The sequence below is a fragment of the Alexandromys fortis genome, unplaced genomic scaffold, assembly GCF_014885135.2.
Source record: "Alexandromys fortis isolate MF-2015 unplaced genomic scaffold, M_Fortis_MF-2015_v1.1 scaffold_175, whole genome shotgun sequence".
NCBI classification, from domain to species: domain Eukaryota; kingdom Metazoa; phylum Chordata; class Mammalia; order Rodentia; family Cricetidae; genus Alexandromys; species Alexandromys fortis.
Genome location: NW_026068065.1, coordinates 3,181,704 through 3,201,413, shown reverse-complemented (window position 1 = coordinate 3,201,413; position 19,710 = coordinate 3,181,704). Strand labels below are relative to the sequence as shown.

Sequence of the window (19,710 nt, the reverse complement as noted above, 5' to 3'; positions counted from 1 at the left end):
CACTCCTAAAGGATGACAATGGTGTGAAGATCTACTTAGAAGTCATGACGTACTGAGTTTTGAGGAAGGGCAGCTTGCTTGCTTAAAACCCCTACAATGGTAGTTTTCATAGATTTTTAATGGTTAAAATTTCTTTTTTCAGGAATTGGGGACATGGCTCAATCGGTAAAAATACTTTCTGTGCAAGTGTAAGCGCTTGAGTTTTGATCACCAGCATCCTGTAAAGGGGCAGGCACGGCTCTGCACCTCTGTAAACCCAACACTGGGAGGCAAGAATACATGGATCCTGGGAGCTTGCCGGCCAGCCATTGCGGCAAAACTGGTCAGCCCTCAGTTCAATTGAAAGAAATCAAAGAAATAAGGTGAACACACACATACATACACACACACACACACACACACACACGCATGCATGCACACACACACTAGCATATACAATTTTCCCCAAAGTAATGCACCACTAGTTACAGAGATAGATCTAATTACATCAATGCATGGACTATTATGAGCAGCAGAAAACATTAAGGTATAAGCCAGGAGAGTGTGTATCAGATGTGAAGTTGGGTGAAGAGTTAGAAATGAAGAGAGATTACGGTGTGATCCTATCTACAAGGTTAAGAACAGGCATGGGGCCTGTGGTGACAGAAGCTCTGTGGTTGCTGGAAGTGGGTGCACACTAGGAAGGGGCATAAGACTTCACCGCACGCTGCAGTGTTCTATGTCTTGCTCTTGACGTGTCTAAAACAAATTTGCACAAGTTTATTATTTTAAAAAATTGCTGAACACCTGTGCACTAAACACTTCACGTGTATCTTAATTTTTTTTATCCTTTAACTCTTTATTTATTTATTTATTTATTTATTAAAGATTTCTGTCTCTTCCCCACCGCCGCCTCCCCTTTCCCTCCCCCTTCCCCAATCAAGTCCCCCTCTCTCGTCAGCCCAAAGAGCAATCAGGGTTCCCTGCCCTGTGTATCTTAATTTTTAAGAGCTGTAGGATGGTTGCCTTTTAGCCGTGAGGTCACTAGCTCAGTCTACACACTGACGCGAGGGTGGAGCCCAGGCAGGAGCAGCTCCAGAGGATGGCAATGTGTAGTCAGAACTGAGAACCACCGACAAGCAAGGTGAGGAACCTGGGCTGGAGTCAGACCTTGGATTGAACCAATTCTGCCACTTACTCGACCTGCTTCGGAGAAGCCTATGTTGATGGGCAGTTCCTCACCTGCAATGCAAGACTAGCACATACCTCGTAGGGGCGTGCTAAAGTCAAATTACAGATACCAGCACATGCTCAGCACAGTCAGTGTCCAGTAAGCATTATTTCTTATGATTAACTTGGCAAAAACCACAGTTTTTTTTTTTTTTTTTTTTTTGGTTTGTTTGTTTGTTAAATTTTCAGACTGGGTCATGCTCTGTAGCCCAGGCTGGTCTCTAACTCAAGGTCTTCCAGCCTTAGCCTCCTGAATGCTGGGATTGTAGCTATGCACCTTCATTCCTGATTCTACAAGATGTTTCCTAGTAATACACAATTACACCACCACAAAATACTGACATAATTAATATCACTGTATTAAGTAAAACCGGCCCATATGAGTTCAGATCTACATTATTAATTTGGGCAATTAAGTTAAATTTGCTTCTGATCTATGCAACGCCTTTACTAGGAGATGTGGGGGAATAAGGAGATCATTAGACAGTGGACAGACGGTTTGTGTTTGTCCATCAACATGTCTGCAGGCGAGGATAACGCCTCCCAGGGAAAGCACCGGTTATACAGACAAGCGTCAATCTACACACACACTTGTGCTATCAGCTGACTTCTCAATAACAAGAAGCAGCAGCTGGAGAAGGCACCATTTCACCAGAGGGCCAGTCGTCCGAGTCCACGGACTGTTCGCTCAGGAGAGTAAGCTGTGCACACTTACCCGTCTCGGTGTCCCAGAGCTTCAGGTACCGGTCATAGGCCGCGCTGAGGAACTGGGTGCCTGCGGTGTTGAAGCAGATGTCTCTCACAGCCTTACTGTGACCTAGAAGCAGAGCCACAGAAGCTGTGGTGAGATCAGTGCTCCCGGCAGAAGCACCACCGAGGAGCACGAGGCAGTGACCTCATGGAAGCTGCCAGCCTGCACCCCAGCCCCGTCTGCGCACACAGGCTCTGGGGTGACAGTTTGTCTTCCTTCACGAGGCTCTGCAGGTGGTTCTCACAGGTTACATTTTGCTAAGAACTCAGGGGAAAGGTGCAATTTTTAAAAATTTGTCGTGGCATCTTTTAATATGCAGTGCACACACTGACGACTAACCAGCCAAGAATTTATTGAGATCTAAAGTTCTAATTACTGCCAGTGACAGAAATAGCTGAGATTTTGGGGGGGGGGTCCCTTCCATATTGCTCACCATGTTAGAAGTAAAAACAAAGTGTTCCAAACCTCAAGTGCAGGAGATTGCAGCCCTTATCCAGTAATTGCCTATTTCTGATATCACATTACTTAATTCCATAAAAATTGATTCAAAACCATGATGTTACCTCTATTTCTTAAAAGATGTTATCCTGGCACTAAATTCATTTCAGGGCCCTAATTACGCTTTCCCTGGACGTCAAACCTTGCCAGACAAATGAATCTTTTCAAAGTTTTTGAGAGAACTAAGATGTCGTTAAACAAAAGCAGAAACATGCCCGTTTCTCACTGTGACCAAGACACAAATGATTTCACACAATGTACGAGACTCAAACTGTCACCTGAGGGCTGCCCCCCAGAACCACCCCTTCCACAGAACTCCAGCTAGGCGGGTGCAGCGGCAGCGCCATGGCAACAAGCAAGTGTGAGCATGGCAAGAGCAGTCCTCCCCCCCCCCCCCTGCAGAGGGGCTGTCTGTAGAGAATCCCAGTTCCCCCCTGAATTCTGGCAGTATGGGTGAGGCAGAGGAGAGGAAACCCGCTGCATCTGAGGGGCATTTTATTCCCCTGGACACAAGTGACGGTTTCCCTCTAAGTCCTGGGTGCTGGCGCGGTGTCTCGGTATCTGTTTGCACAGAGAGCCCACACCGTAGCAGAGCATGGGAGAACAGACTCCCACTTTAATCTAAAAACAGAGCCACTGTGGCCCACAGCACTTCAGTGTGGTACAGTTAAATCTGGAAAAAGTAACAAGAGGCCACAAGGACAGAAGAGTTTGTCAGGCTCTGCTGGCACAGCCTGGCCTCCCTTTGGTCCGCTTCTCATCCTCAAGTCCACTGTTCCTTATGCTTCAGCTGCGAGCTCCCAACATCCTTCTAAAGCTATGGCTACTGCGTACTGGACATCTTCACAGCTGCTCGGACTCACAGTCCCAAACCTTGCGTTCCCTTCCTTGCTGAATGGCCAGCCGGGAGGTGTCTAAGGTCCCCGCCGTCTGTCACTCATATCCTGTTGCTGAATCTTATTAAATTCTTCCTTCTGACTCTGTGCTTTAGTTTAAACTCTCGCCGTTTTGAAGAGAGACTAATAAAATAAGTGTATAAATTTATTTTCTTACTTCTAGGCTTGCCTATCAAAGTCTACTCCAGATTGCCACATCATCTCTGTATAGTTCCAATCGCATTACTTTCCAGAAAGGGCTGTCCAATGGCTCTTCCCTGCCGTTAGGATTCAGTCTCCTTCACTGTTAGCTCAGCTGGTTCTCCACAGCCCGGTCCGCTTCCACTTTTATCCACTCTGTCCCTCTGCTGTACCCTGGAACAGTTACCAAACGTGCTCCCACACAGTGCAGAACACGTCCTCATACCAGTTTTGCTTCTGCCCCTCTCACTTCCTAGTCCTCTCTGCCTACCTAAGAGTTTGCTCCTTCATGACTCAGCTCAGTAGACCTGAGAATGTTTTCCTTCACGTCAGGGCAGTAAAATTTCTGCTACTGATGTTATCTCTCTTGCAAAAGCTTTCCTAAACAGATTTATAGACAGGGAGAAAAAGAAATATTACCAATAAATGTTCTTAGACAGCGCCGGTCTCCATAAACTTCCCATAGCTGGAGAAAATAAAAAACACATGAAAATGTAAATATTTTCTATACGATGTTAGAAATTGAACCCATGACCTCATGTACTCTAAGCCACTAGCCCTGGGGATATCAGTCTTAATGCAAGTTTTTATCAATAACAACAGTCCTGTGCTAGCTATGTGTGTATATACATCTTTTGTAGGCACAATGGATTTAATTACTAAATATTGACTAGTTTGCCATTTTGAGTTATACTTTTGGGATACACACACACTTTATACTTGAAGAGGTATTTACATCAAAGTATCAAGAGGATTTAGCTATACATGGAGTTTATCTGGGTATTTTTATTTTCTTACCTTTTTTGTACGTATTTTTCTGTGAAGAACAGCTCTTACTTTTGTAACAAACTAATTGTAAAGGAATTATGTGTTATAAGAACTGCTGTTATGTACCATTTTCATACTCAAGTATTTAAAAAGTACTATTCTGAAATAACATATAGAATCTATATGAAAATATTATCTATGGCTCATAATCCTCATCATATCTAAAGCAGAGAAATACAAAGACTTCAAAACTAGCATCACTCTTGTCTCCCTCAATTCCCCAATGCTGCTAGTGCTCTAAGATCGGAAGCATTTTCTGGTCCCCCAATGCCAACCAGACAGAAGCCTCAGGTCCTGAACATGGCCGACAAGGACCTCTGGGACCTGCTCCCTTGCTTGGGGCAGGAATTCTTTTTTCCTCGTCTATTTTATGCTTGGGCAACCACAACCCTGCTGTAGGTTTCAGAGTTCATCATGCTGACTCCTTCTATTCATTTTCCCCAAGCAGACTCAACTCTCCCTGGCCCCTCCATTCCTGGCCTTCCTGCTCAGGCATGCTTCCACTGAAGCTGGAATGTGCGCCTGTGCCTGCCTGCGTCACGGTTACTTACATCCGTGAGACAGCCAGGGCTTTCAAACCTTCTATATTATAATCCCCCTGCATATCATAGGTACCTACTAAATGCCTACAGGTGTGGGCTACATTCAATTTTGCTTTGTTTCTTGATCCAAGGGAAGATCATAATCTCAATGAAAGTTAAAGAAAATTAGGAGTTTTCTGAGTAACTGCTTTAGTCAGAGACAAAGCGTTTCTATTACAGACAAATGTCTAAATGACTGCTCCCAACAAATGCAGCGACTTTATATACTGGTAATACTTATCACTGTTTAAAAAGGATAAATAAAGCCTTAACAATTTGACTCTCCAAGCTACAAGAATACTACAGGGCTGGGATTTACTGAACCACCACAATGATCCACAGAGACACCAACTATTCTTTAAACCCTAAGGTTTCAAAGACGTTCCCTTTATATTCGAGTCGACAAGAGCGGCAGCTTGTTGTTCCCGCCATGTACTCTACAGCAGGGAAGAGGCTAAGATGGACGCCCGAGAACAGGGCGGGAGAGGCTAGGGCGGTGCTTCTAGCTGGTGTCCGGGTGGTCGGGAGAAAAGGATAAATTACACCGTCTACTCTCTGGACATAAGGTTTCCATTGCAGCCTTTCTTTCCTCAGTCAGGCTGAGGAACAAACTCAGTTACATGTCCATAACCTCGATAAAAAATGCATTATTCCTGATTCAATATTTATGTGCCCAGTGCCAAAGTGATTGGATTACATCCTAATCAGCTGTCTGAGCTTTAAAAAGAGCCTAGCCAATTGGACCACAGAGCCATGTCTGACTCTACAAGTTTGGAAGCAGGCCATAAACAGCTACATACATAGGGCTTAACAGAAAACAATTAGATTCTAATTGCCTAACAATCCCAATTTATTTCTGATTACTCAGACAGACCTCCCCAAAGTTCTGGCTCTGCAGCATTCCCACTGGGTTCCTGAAAACTCACCTTAATTTTACAGTCCATGGAGCAAGACAGCAACAAATGTCCAGAAAGAGGAAACAGCCTGACCGCACTGACACCCTGGAAAAGAGACCTCATTACTGCCCTGAAGCATTCAAAGAGACAGGATAGTGCAAGCAACCTACTTTGTTATTTTTCTTTATTCCAAACATCATGTTCCGGAATAGCCTTTATCAGTGTTCCAAGAGGCCCTATCTCGACACTAAATTATTGAGGTCTTTTTATTTTAAACTTTAAATTTCACTTCCTTATGGTGAGCCAGTCAAAACTGCTACCTGCCCCACTTCTTGCCCTTCTTCTCTGAGGCTCCTTGCTCTCGGCAAAGCTCTGGAAACCGACAGCTGGAACCCTGCAGCTGACAAACAGTATCAGCCTCTAGAGTGTGCGAATATCCCACTTTGTGTTGTTCTAAAATAATTTAAATAAAATAATTTAAAATACAAACATTGCCTTGGATTAGGAAGCAAGGAGCACCTCTGGTCTGGTGCGGAGTCACTGGGGCTAAGCAGCAGACTCGCTGCCATCTGCCCTTCACTCACCGTGTGGTGCCAAGAGGAGGCAGATGGCACAGGAAGCTGGGGGACGGAACAAGCAACAGGGTGGAGGATGGACACTGACCCACAGAGCTCACGTCACGAGCAACCTGGATGGCCTTGAAGACCGCTGGGTGGCCAATCCATGGAGAACTCTGCCAAGCCAATCTCACATTGACCCTGAGTTTGAGGCTCCTGTCCTGACTTTCCTGACCGACAGCTGAAGTTCCACATTGGCTTCCCTTTGTGTTTTATTGTGGGAACACTCAGTCGCCTTACCTTTGTGTGTCCAGACCACACGTGAATTTGTTTTTTGGGAAGGTAACATTTTTCAGGTGGCACAGACGACCGTAGATTAACACCAACATCCTGAGGTATGTGAAGGTAGGACCTGCCTTGATAGTCATACATTTCTTTAACTAAAACAAAAAAAGTCAAAAGACAGCCATAAATAAACGTAAGTCATAGTCATGCAATCTGTACTCTTAAAGCAGTAGCAAATGCCAAGATCTAGCATTCTACTGAGACAGAGGGAATGCCAGGCGGATGACGGTAAACACTAAGATCATGGGTTCCACGCGGATGACGGTAAACACTAAGATCATGGGTTGGCGAAATCAAGCTCCTGTATTCCCAGCTATCATTACCATGAAAGACAGTGTTTTAGTTTCTAGACACCCAGGAGGTATGAGACCTCTAATAAGATCTATAGCTCTCTCGCTTGGCTACACATTGCAGTAACAGAGACTTCACGGCAACACAATCACCACGAGGGATTGAAAGATAACCCTTAGGTCTTCAGAGTCACTGTTAAAGAACTGGAGTGAAACAAGCCAAGGCGAAGCCAACAGAGAACAAGTGTTAGCTCTCCGTTCTCCACCTTCCCACTTTACCATCTGCTTCTGTTCTATCTGCCTTTCTCCATTTTCACAGCAAACTTTACAAGAAAAGTTACATGGGCGGCTTAGACCACTCATGGCCTGTTGTAATCTAAATTTATAACCACATGCATAAGGAGGGAAGCTGGGATGTATCCAGCGGAGCCTCCTGAGCTGTACTGTACCACTCCAGCAGGTCCACTGCAGCCTGGGACATACCACATGTGCGCTCTGCACTGGGCATGCTGTCTCCTCTGTAACATCACTGCGGCTGAAAGGACTCTCGGCTCCGATTTAACACTATCATACGCTATCATTGCAGTGCTTTTACTGTACGAAGCTTTGTGCGATTCTAGACACACAATAGTTTAATTTGGAAAACAAAGGTTTTCATTTTCCCTATGATCATCCTTACCGTATACGCATCCAAATTAGTATACCTTTGGACCATGTTTGTTTGGTTTAAAAAGCTGCTTTTTCAGTGGTTGGTTTGAGCTTCACTGGAAATTACTAAGTGACTTCTGGCTTAGAATTAGGACAGAATTTCAAATAATCTCTGCAATGGTCCTAAATATTCGCCTGTCATTTTGTACTAGGTATTCATGCAAAGTGGTGTTCTCAGCATTGATGACTATAAAGTTAAATATTGACCAAGTCTGAAAAACATTAAAATGCGTTCTACCTCCTGCAGTATCATTCAACCAAGATTTATTTCTTATGTAAAAATAAAGGAGAACATTGATTTCATTACTGTGAAAACTTGTTTTCATCTTAGAAGAATGGTAAAATTTATATATCAAAATTTAAAATTTTCTGTAATGATCAGGTAAATGTTTCCTTTGTACGGCAGTCTCACATAACGACTGTACACGCCACGGGTCACAGAGGGAGTTCTCAGGGGAAAAGGAGACAGGAGTGGAACCAAATTTAAGTAGCCAACTTAAATTACAGAGTGTACCTACAGAAGCTGGCAGCAAGCCTGGCACAGGCTAGGTGCTCAACAGTGCTGCCAGGCACTGCTTACAGTGGTCGTGGGATAAGCACACAGCACTGCCAGACTCCTTAGACATAAAACCCAAGTTTGTGAAGCTAAAAGTGGCCTCCTGAACCCTAAGCACTTGGTGTGGCAAAGCAGCATGGCCAGGACTGAATCATTCTCTAAGCCGGTCACCATTATGGAATTCCCCAACTGAAACTAATTCTTAATGAACAGATACATTAGGGTACATTCATAAGTCTAGTAATCTCACATCTACTCCTATGGAAAACAATTTGTTCTATGACAGTGATGATACAGGGACACTTATTTGGCTTGGGTTAAACAACTGATGCACCTAAGGCATTATTTTAGGAAAAAACTGACGGACCATTCAAGTTTCTTCTTTACTCTTTTTTAAAATACCCACTGATACTTACACAAAAATTATCTTTGCTTATCTTTAATCATACTACATTTCCTCTTTCATTCATATAAAGTCTATGTTAATTTCTGTAGGATGCAAATTATTCTTAATATAATAGTCACATAATAGCAGCCAACAGTGAGAAGAACTGGCATTATACGGAACAAAAATAAACACAGTAGATTTTCATGACAGTACAGACGTGAGAACTTCATTACCATGTAAGATTGTCTTCTCCTCCCCAGGTTTCTCCTCTTCCTGTTTGCCTTTCTTCTGCCTCTTCGCTGTGATTTCATCCAATTCCTTTTGTTCTTCCTAAGGAAACAAAGATGAGAACTTTCGAATGAATGCCTGAATATGACTGTTGGTCATACACTCCCTATAAGGAGGTTTACAAATACTTCTAGGATAGAGATGGATTACCTCTTATACCGATCACAAGCTGACATTAGACACATGCCTAGCAATATTTTTAAACTGATTTTATACACATGCACATGTAAAGTTCACACTTCTGGAACACCCAGAAATAAATTTAATGTGTTATGCTAATTATACAAATGAAAAGCCAAGCCATCAGAAAATCTGGTATCAGAGGTCATTGAGCTTAAGACAGGGTTGTTTGCAGCGAGTTGCTTTTACATCGTCATGAGGACATAAGCAACATTATAGATTTCAGATCAACTTTTTTGGGGAGAGCTGGGAAGAGGAAGACAGGCAAACAGCAAATCCTATCTACATAAACAAGTCAAGATAAGGCACCTAAAGTGAGCTGGAAGCATACCCATGCTACTAATTTATATACGGGCGTAAGCAACAGCCAGAATACCAATTCCTAAGGACAAGAGTTCCTTTATCTTGTCCATCACTATGCTCCAGAACCAAGAACAGAGCCCAGCTCTCAGAGACTGGGCTACGGGCTAATTTTATTAAAAACTGGTTCCATAATCTATGTTAGTCAAAAGAGCACCGGGGAAAATACAGCAGAAAAAAAAAAGGCAGATACAAATATTGTTGCAAAGAAAAGCAAAGAAATTTTATATTTTCTCAGTCAGCTAAGGCTGAGAAATTTTGATGAGTCATGGGTCCTCTAGGGAAATCTCACATTTACCAACACAGATATGATTGACAAAAACAGAGCACACACTGGAACTGACGCTGAAAACATCAATGCTTACTTCTGAAGGTTTGGCCACATCTTTTTCATCCACATATTTTGCCCACGGTCCCAAGAAACCATCAATATTAGATGCATCATTTTCTTTGAACTTTTTCCTCTTTTCTGTTTTCTTCTGACCAGTTTCAAATACAGTTAGACCTACATTAACAATAAACATCAACAGTAAGTGAGCAAGTCTATGTTCTTTAGAAATACCAGTATGTAAGATTTTACTTGGCTAAAGTAATTATGAGCAACCCAACCCAAAATCTGTCTGAAACTGCCATAGAGACCCACTCTTGCTGACAAGAGGAAATTCAGTATTTTGGGAAAAGATGTTGGGATGCTTTTCAAATTCTAACACTCTTTAAAGGACTTACAATGGTATCACGACTCTTTGGTTTCGCTTTTAGTTTCAGAGAGAAGTTTATCATCACTTAGCTTAAGAAGTGGAGAGAACAGCTCCTGAGGTCCCAGGCGGTAGGGGACCACCAGGTTGCTGGTCTTGGGCTTTTAAAGACTCATGACAGATCTGGGGAGAGTGATGTGTGGGGAAATTGGGAAGCTGGGGAGTTGCTGCTGGGTCCAAAAACCTTTTTTTTTCTTTTTGTTTTTTTTTCAAGACATAGTTTCTCTGTAGTTTTTGGAGCCTGTCTTGGAACTAGCTCTTGTAGACCAGGCAGGCCTCGAACTCAAGAGATCCACTTGGCTCAGCCTCCAGGGTGCTGGGATTAAAAGAGTGTGCCACCACCACCTGGCTCAGGCACCTTCTTAATAATAATAAAAAAAATCAATATTTTTTTTTCAGTTTTGTGTTGTTAATGATCCAGTATTGTTTCGTTTTGTTTTTGTTCTCATGTAGCCCAGGATAGCCTTAACTGGAATTATAAGTGTGCATCATGACGCCCAGCAACTCTAAAAACAAAAATAAACTTTGATTTATCATTTTAAAATGGAATTAAACTACCATAGACATTTAATGCTTTATTTTTATTTCATGGGTATACAACAATACAAATTAAACAATGCTTCATAGAATCTGGTATTCTTGGCCTCTAATGTCATCAATCTTAAACAGACTTACAAAAGATGATGCTTTTGATTTCATCAGTAGGTGAAGGCTGCATACTGTTTGTACCCACTAAACAGAAAGAAACGTTTGAACGTCATGGTCAAAAGCTGACTAAGAATCTAATTGTGTGTACACAGTGGAGTAAATGTCTAACTGAAAGAAAAAGGTCCATCTATATGAACTCAAAGCAGTTTCCATTGGGCTTTGTGTTACAACAAAGCAAATTAAAATTCGACTACAGTACTAATTATCCCGTACTAAGAAAGCAGCTTCCTAATATAGGGTTATCCTCATGCAATGAGCACATTTTGTAAATAAGATATCAATAGTCTGATGAACTTTGTACTAAGGTGTCATTTAGGTTATGATGTTTGTCATGCTTACTAAGTGAATACAAACATAAATATATTTTAAAAGACATTAAAAATCTGCTATCACAGCAATTTGTCAAAAATTATTTCAACAAACACCTAGTATAGAATTTTCCTGTTAAAAAGTAGCTTGACAGCTGAGAGGCCAGTTGCCAAGTTTACCTATGCATTAATTGTAATAGAACGATTTCTAGTGGTTGGCATGGTGCCAAGCACTTAAAATAACCAAAAAAGGTAAGTACTGTCATATTCCTGACAAGACGACACAACCAACGAGTGGCCGGCGTGAGCGGTGAACAGTAGCGGTTCTGAACTAGTGCTCTAACCCCTTCCGCTCTGCTACTTCGACCTTAAAAAAAAATCAGGAACTAAACAAAATACTAGTTTTCCCTACTGTTCGGTGACTGCAAGACACTCGTTATAATTACCTACTTCAAATATATTACCTTGATTCTTTTCAGCTTCTTCTACAGACCCGATGTATTTAGCGGATACTTGGTGGCTATCCAGTGAAGGGTCCAGTGCATAGCCTGAAAGCAGAAAGTGCAAATGGCCAACTCCCCTTTTATAGCTCGTTTACTGTAAGCACCCACTTCCTAGTTTCCTTTCCCTAAGGACCAGGCCTTCCTTTCTGAGCTCCACGTCCATTTCCAACCCTTCCCCCACAGGTCGGGCTGGATCACGAGAGACTAGAGCGAGCAGTATTTCACAGGGTGAATCTAGCAAACAGTCATTGCAGTACTAAGAGCTTTCCTAGCTGTGAACACATTCTCGCAGAGGTTAAATTACAGTGCCTTCTGTGTCCAGAAAGTTAGAAGCTATTTCCTTTTCCTTCTTGATAATGGACACTACCGTTAGAACATTACTTATTAAACCGAAAAGAAACAGGATAAGAAGTTATATATAAGCTACAGCTATTATTTGGAAGATATCCTTCTTAGTAAGGGCAGTTTCCAATCTTAAAACACTGCTTTTAAAAGCAATTCCTGACGTTCCTGGTGAGAGGAGTAAGGCTATCTGCTGGCATAGGAATACGACCCTTCACCCAGTAACACCGTACACAGTTGCATGTATTTGTGTTCTTCATTGGTCAAAGGGGACCAAAAAAATATGCACACTCAAATTAGAATTTTCTTGAGTGGATGCGTTATTACAAAAAATGTTTGATAAAAATTGGTCTTCCTAATAATCCAGCGTATTCATAAGGCCGAGCAAGATCATCAGGGTATGGCCTACAACCATGTCGGCAGCCATGAAAAAGCACCACTGCACTTCTGAAAGGGCACAGACTGGTGGATGGATTTAATATTTATTTTTAACTTTGCAGCTGAAGACTAAATTTCTTTGGGGAAATATAAAAAAGAATTGTTATGAAGTATAACTTTAAAACAGGCCAAGGATGTAGGAGTTCAAATCATCCTTACAATATACCAGAATAGAACCAACCATCTGGCTATTAGCTCATTTGCATACAGTTTTCTTCTTCCACCATTATAGTCAGAGGAGAGAGCTTGACATCTCAAGAGTGGTTTTGGAGTCGAATCTCTGAAACCACAGGCTCAAATGCCGCAAGTGACTTCAGGTTTTTAAGGGCATAAGGATAACATCAGTGTTATATCCATTTCAAGAATGACTACCAATTGGAAAAAAAGTAAACTCCATTGAAAACTCACAACGAAAAAGAAGCTTCAAGACCTACGAGAATACTAGAGAACTTCAATGTTTGTATAATAATTTATTTGAACTATGGGATAACAGAAGATGTTTTTGTAATCTTTGATATATAAAATGACTGTGAACACAGACTAACTGATGATCTGGGATCTCTTGTGAATAAGCTGGACTATTATGAAGACTGATTAGACCAAGCGTTTACTGTAGTAGTGAACTTGGGAAAACCAATGTGAGCGCGTTTGGGTAGACCTCTTTTCCTGGGTCCCATCAGACCATGGAAGACCACAGTACATGTGGTACATCAAGCATAAACTAAATGCACTATGGAGTAGAAATCTACCCCAGACATTCACTGAGATGGTAGGCCTGATACTGTTCTATATCCCAGTAGTGGCACTTCCTGTTTACTCAAGTAATATTGTTTCCCTTCTCAGATCTTTGATGGAGTTGAAGATTAGATAATTATAGTTACCTTCCTCATGATTTAGCCAAGCTTAATTTCAATACACTTCTTAGACTCCTTGAAATAGAAAGTTTAGTAAAACTTTTGTTATGTGTTCCTTGCTTAATATTGTTTATTGTTTTTAATTTTATATTTGGTATCTGTTCCTATTGTATATAGTTATATTGGGTTTGGATCCATCTTGTTTAAACAAAAGGGGGAGATGATGGGGAAACTCTTTTAACCAATCACAGCTAATTGGGATGTGGCGAACTGGACTAGGAAGAAAAACTGAGAGATCCAGGTGCACGCTCTCTCTGCACGGTCGGACCTCCCACTCTTATAGTGTGAGTTTCCCCTCTTTAACCATTAAAGTATAGCTGTTATTCTTGAGCTAGCCTGGTTTTTTATCGTACCGACCTAATTCCCTACACCTATCTGCTGTCTTAGTTTCCAGGCTCTTCCTCTATTGCAGCTGCACACCTTTTATGTCTTCAATGCTCTCACTAGCACAGTCTTTGACTTAATCCACTGCCTTCTCCACACAGAAGAAAACTTAATGCCCTCCCCGTTTTGAGACAGTGTTTCTCTCTATAGTGCTGGCTGTCCTGTCCTCACTCTGTAGACCAGGCTGCCCTTGAACTCAGAGAGATCCGCCTGCCTCTACTTCCCAAGTGCTGGGATTAAAGGCATGAACACACCACAATGGCTGTTTATTTTCAAACAAGTTCATTTCCAAACTAGGCAAACTTAATAGCTGTAAATGCTTATGCTTCCTATAAAGAAACTTGAAAAGTAGATGTTAATAAAAGCATAATTTATTATTTATTATTTTTAATCCTGCTTTACTTTAAGGAGACTAAACTATTTAAATTATTGAAATGGCCCCTTCTAAAATTTATGAAAACAAAAACTTTAAGTCTGTCTTAGTATAGGCTAGAATATATAAATTCCTAAGTTTTTGGGTTTTGTGTGTGTGTGTGTGTGTGTGTGTGTGCGCGGTGCACAAAGTGCTCTTAGCTAAGCCATATCCCCATCTCTCATGACTTAGTTTTTAGGGTGCACACATTACTGTAGGCAAAGGGTACGAAGTGAATTTGTAACCCTTTACTGATACTAGAAGTATCAACAAAATCTTCTAGGTGATTATAGCAGTGTGCAGTCTTTTTGTCATTTTCTTGTTTGTTTTTGAGGCAGGATCTCATGGAACCCAGGTTGGCCTACACTCACTGTGGGCCCAAGGATGACCTTGAACTGCAGATTCTTAGGCCCTGTACTTCTCGGAATATTAAGATTACAGGCACAAGTCACACCACGTCTAAGATGCGCTGCACTGGTGATTGAACCTAGGGCCTATAGGCTCAGCCAGTAACCTATCACCTGAGCTACATCCCCAGCTGGTGTCAGTTTTCACTGACTGCATCCCTGGCATGATGATACATAACCCAACAATATAGGACAAATCCTTTTCACAACTATTTCTGTAACCGCTTAATTTTAAAAAATTCTATTACTGAGAGAATGAAGTTATTTTATACTATGGCTTTGTTACTATTCTACTGGCCTTTAGTAACTAAGAGAAAATATTTAAGAAATAAGATTTGAGAAACAGAATAAAGTTAAGTAGTATATAAGATAATGAATACAATTTTTCATACTATATTTTTACTTATCAACTTAATAATCATCTGCATGTGATAGACATTTAATAACAAATGTTCATCTCCAAGTACAATAACAAGGAACATCCTAGTCTTAGGACCACAGACAATAGTATGAAAAAATTCATAGAGGATTAAAAATAAGAGTTCAATATTCAAAGTCACTTCCCACTCAGTATTTATAGCTGTGCATAAGAAGGTATACTACCTCTTTGGTGAAATCCAGATCCATAAACTTAAAAAGCCAGAAGACAAAATGAATGACGGCATACACTACTCATGCTTTCTGTAAAGCCGAACTACGACTGCTGAAGTTTTATCCCCACTTACCGTATGTAGCAAACGTTCTTCTCTGCTGTTCAAACATGAAGTCATTGATATGCGCCGGCTCGGCATATCCAGAAAGCATATTTCTAGGAGCAGCCATTTGCTGTGTTCTAAAGGGATTTTCTGGTCCAAACTGCAATGTTATAAGGAAGGGAGAGACAGTTATTGAAGTCACCATATAACGCATTTTCCACTCTAAACCATCAGGGACCATGCCAGCCTCACAGACCAGGGGAATGAGGCAATGATTGATTAGCCCCTGGGACAGGAGGAGAGCGCAGCTCCCAGAAGTTCACATGTGTCTATTTATTTCAAGAGTTAGATGTTGGCACTGCAGGAAGTCTAACCTGAAGGCACGTCTCTGGGTAACTGAGAATCACTATCCATTTTTCTAAATTGTGACTTGGGGTTTGGGGTGATCTTTTGTCAATGACTGCACTGGAAAACATTTTTTTTTCTTTTAAAAGCATGTTTTTTCACTAATTATGAGTTCCTCAAAGGTAGAGACTCAGAATCCTCTTCATTCGCCACCGTGCGTGGCAAACAGAAAAGACAGATATCACTAATCAAATAAAGATCAATTAGAATCCTAGTGGAGGCACAGGATGGGAAATAAACTAAAAATGAAGTATTTGAAAGAGTCCCCCAGAAGACACACCACAGATGTAAATAGAACTTCTCCACTCAGAGAATTAACATTCTCAAACAAAACAGTGGCACTGTGACCTATTGGTTTAAAAGGCTGGTGTTTCCAGAATGATTTTCCAAAGTCAGGCACTCTGCTCAGCTATACATACAGAAACCTACAGTGGGGTGCTATGCTTATCAACCCGCTAGAACCAAGGCTAGTCCAAGCCTGAGGCAATGCCTCGCTACCTTAAAACTTTCCCTACGCGCGCAACTGTAAAGTCTAACTGTAAAAGAGTTAAGAAAAGCCACAACCTGCAGTGTTAACCCCTACTCAGTCATGCTATTATAAAAGATCCTGGAATATCACACTCTGACACAAGTTTCACTCTGTAGCCCAAGATGCTCTGGAACTCTTGCCAATCTTTTCAAAGTTCTTACTTTTTGCTTGTTTTTATGAAGAGTCAAATGAGTGTTCACACTTAGGGAAGAATGAGTTTAATACTTTTCTCTTTATTATTCTTTTATTTGTTGCACAATATAGCCCAGGTTGACTTAGAACTTGCATGGAGCCCAACATTGACCTCAAATTAGCAATAATCCTGCCTCCATCTCCCGACTGCTGGGATTACCAGCACACACTATCACTCTCGGCACACAAAGGCATTTATCTGAACACTGGAACACTCAATTGATCCTGATGAAATATTTTGACATTAGAACATCAAGTTACTATCTTTAGAACCATCTTTTTCTATGATACATTTTCAAAGCCACAAATACAAATTCCTGCTTCTCCTTAACACTGTGTCTTCTCTATACACCATGCATGAAAAACTATGAATTTAGCTGTCAGATTATTTGTCTAGTATATTTTTTTGCATTAGAGGAAAATAAACCAACACAAGTTTGCCACAGAATGAAAACTTTCATTTCTGCTTAAAATACCCAAATTTTCAACCAAGTTTTAAATTGTACTCATTGCAAACTATAAAGAAAAATTATATGGACAACACAGGACTTTGTAGCCACATCTGCAGATCGGTAGAACCACAGGGAAGACAATGTAGTCGGCCGGAAGTTGCTGATAACTCCATTTACTCATGAAATTATTATAATGCACAGAAATAGCCATAAAATTAGAGATAATAAAATGATTAAGAGCTTGATTGGGGGAGGGGGAGGGAAAGGGGAGGCAGAGGTGGGGAAGACAGAAATCTTTAATAAAAAAAAATATAATTGTGACAACACAGATGAGCCTGGAGAATACTGTGTTAAATGAGATAAGCCTGAGCCAGAAAAATACATACTGTATATCAGTAATGTGTGAAACTGAAGAGTTGAGTATTATGTCAGGGTTCTCGAGAGGAACAGAACTTATAGAATGAACACACACACACACACACATGAATTATTAGGATGGCTTACAGGCTGTGGTCAAGCTAGTACAACAATGGCTTTCCATCAAAAGAAGGTCAAAGAATGAAAGAGTTGTCTCGACGTCACCAGTACGCACAACAATCCCACAAAAGTAGGCTCTAATGACAATGGAGGAATGGACTTGCCAGCCAGAGTGAGCACATATGATGTGGGAGTGTCATATCAATCTGTTGATTTCATTGGCTGAGCAATAAAGAAACTGCTGGCCCTGATAGGTTAAAAGATAGGTGGGCGGAATAAACAGAATAGAATTCTGGGCGGAAGAGGAAGTGAGGTCAGACTCTGCTCTGCTCCCGAAGAGACGCCATGCTCAGCTCTCCCGGGTAGACGCGCGATAGCTCTGCTCTCTGAGGCACACGCAATGAAGATGGACATAGGCTAGAATCTTCCTGGTAAGCGCACCTTGGGGTGCTTACACACATCATTAGAAATGGGCTAGTCCAGATGCAAGAATTGGCCTGTAAGGGCTAGAGTTCATGGGCCAAGCAGTTAAATGAATACAGTTTGTGTGTTGTTATTTCGGGCATGAGCTAGCCAAGGGGCTGGGGTGTTGGGGACGCAGCCCCGCCGCTTCATATTTCAACACACATACAGGAAAAGAGAGCAAGTTAAGAAAAGCAAAAAACCCTGACAGCCACTTGTGTTTTAGTTAATTCTGATGTAGTCAAGTTGGCATCCAAAAGCAGCCACCACACCAAAGAGAGCAGGATGGCAGAACTAAGTACCAAGGGGAGCAGGGTCTGAATAGGTGACTCACATCAGAGGTCAAGCACCCCATGGAGCTTTCTGAATGACAATGGCTTCTAAGAGAAGCAGCCTGAAGCCTCCAACCTCTGTGAGTGGTGCCGTATAGAGTGGGGGAGAAACATTTTTAATAAGAAGATGCTGGCATATCAGTCTCAGAGATCTGCTTATTACATGAAGAGGTTCTCGAGCTGGGCGGTGCTGGCGCATGCCTTTAACCCCAGCACTTAGGAGGCAGGGGCAGGCGAATCTCTGAGTTCAAGGCTAGCCTGGTCTGCAAAGCTAGTTCCAGGACAGCCAGGGCTATACAGAAAAACCCTGTCAAAAAAGCCAAAAACCAAACCAAAACCCAAAACCAACCAAACAAACAACATGCCCCACACACTGCCCAGAAAAAAAAGAAAAGGAAGAGGTTCTCAGAAGTCTTCAGGAGACTCAATCACTGTTATTAAGAAAATGCATACTGGTAAAAGTAGATTACATAACATCACAACTATAAGTATATATACACAAGGAAAACCCACATCACTAACTAATATAGCCACTGCTAAATTTTTATTAATACTCATGGTGTCATTAATGCACAAAATTTATAAACATATTTTAAAGTAAGAATTTATTAACTGAACTGTTTTCTACAAATCTGGAAAAGATCATGGCAGTTTTGTTGGCAGAATCACTTTGTGAGATGTAAGCGAAGTCTGACCACTCCTTATATACACTTCGCTGCTGCTGCTGCTGCTGCCAACCTTGGCGCAATCTTCTCGGAAGAGTGGGAAGCTGCAGTATTTGTAAAGCATTAATATTTAAGTAGTTCCTATTGTTAGATTTTTTTAAATAGCAACTAGCATTTGTTCTCTGGATTTAGATGTATATATATATTTCCCCTAAAAGCATGGCTAGTTTAGGGGTCTGGAATTCTTCCTGAGTCCGGTGAATTTAATACAATTTTAAAGAAACTAATAAATAATTTATCTCTAAGAACCTAAAAAGGGATTTATCTAGCTCAAGGCAGGAAGCTGCTGATATAAAACACTGTCCACTACATTTCAACTTCAGTCTATAATTTGAGGAAACAATTCTGTATTAATAGGCAGACCAGCAAGGAGAAGTTGTTGGTTGCAATGGAGGAATGGTATTTTACAAAATAAGCAATTTGGTTAACTTTTAGAATTAACAAAGTCATAGGGTGTATCATGCAGATTACACAGGGGCCTTCAAATGGCTTCAAGGTACTGATAGACAGTTAATAGAGATCTGAGCTCGAGTCCCACAGAACGCTACCTGACAGCTGTCTATCAGAGACTGGTTTCTGTTCTAGAAAATAATACTTACTTCATAGATTAAGTAAGGACAAAAGGAGCAAAAGTATATTAATATTTCTGTATATGAAAAAAATCAATGGTAGTTTTATCTCACCCATTAGTCTCTTTCTGCTTTTTTTATCGTTCAAGCCCTAACCAGACATCTTCTCTTAAAAATTCAATTTTCGCAC

At 41.2% G+C, this 19,710-nt stretch overlaps 1 protein-coding gene across 1 annotated transcript in view; it reads right to left on the bottom strand.

Annotated features, from left to right (window-relative positions):
- Positions 1 to 19,710, bottom strand: part of Cdc40 (cell division cycle 40) — a 47,404-nt gene that overhangs the window by 8,492 nt on the left and 19,202 nt on the right. The window contains exons 4-11 of the mRNA XM_050120531.1: positions 15,408 to 15,537; positions 11,747 to 11,830; positions 9,877 to 10,016; positions 8,917 to 9,013; positions 6,697 to 6,836; positions 5,870 to 5,944; positions 3,955 to 4,000; positions 1,925 to 2,026 (exon numbers count right to left, since the gene is read on the bottom strand). Of these exons, the coding sequence (XP_049976488.1) occupies positions 1,925 to 2,026; positions 3,955 to 4,000; positions 5,870 to 5,944; positions 6,697 to 6,836; positions 8,917 to 9,013; positions 9,877 to 10,016; positions 11,747 to 11,830; positions 15,408 to 15,537 (814 nt within the window). The remainder of the gene's footprint in view (positions 1 to 1,924; positions 2,027 to 3,954; positions 4,001 to 5,869; positions 5,945 to 6,696; positions 6,837 to 8,916; positions 9,014 to 9,876; positions 10,017 to 11,746; positions 11,831 to 15,407; positions 15,538 to 19,710) is intronic.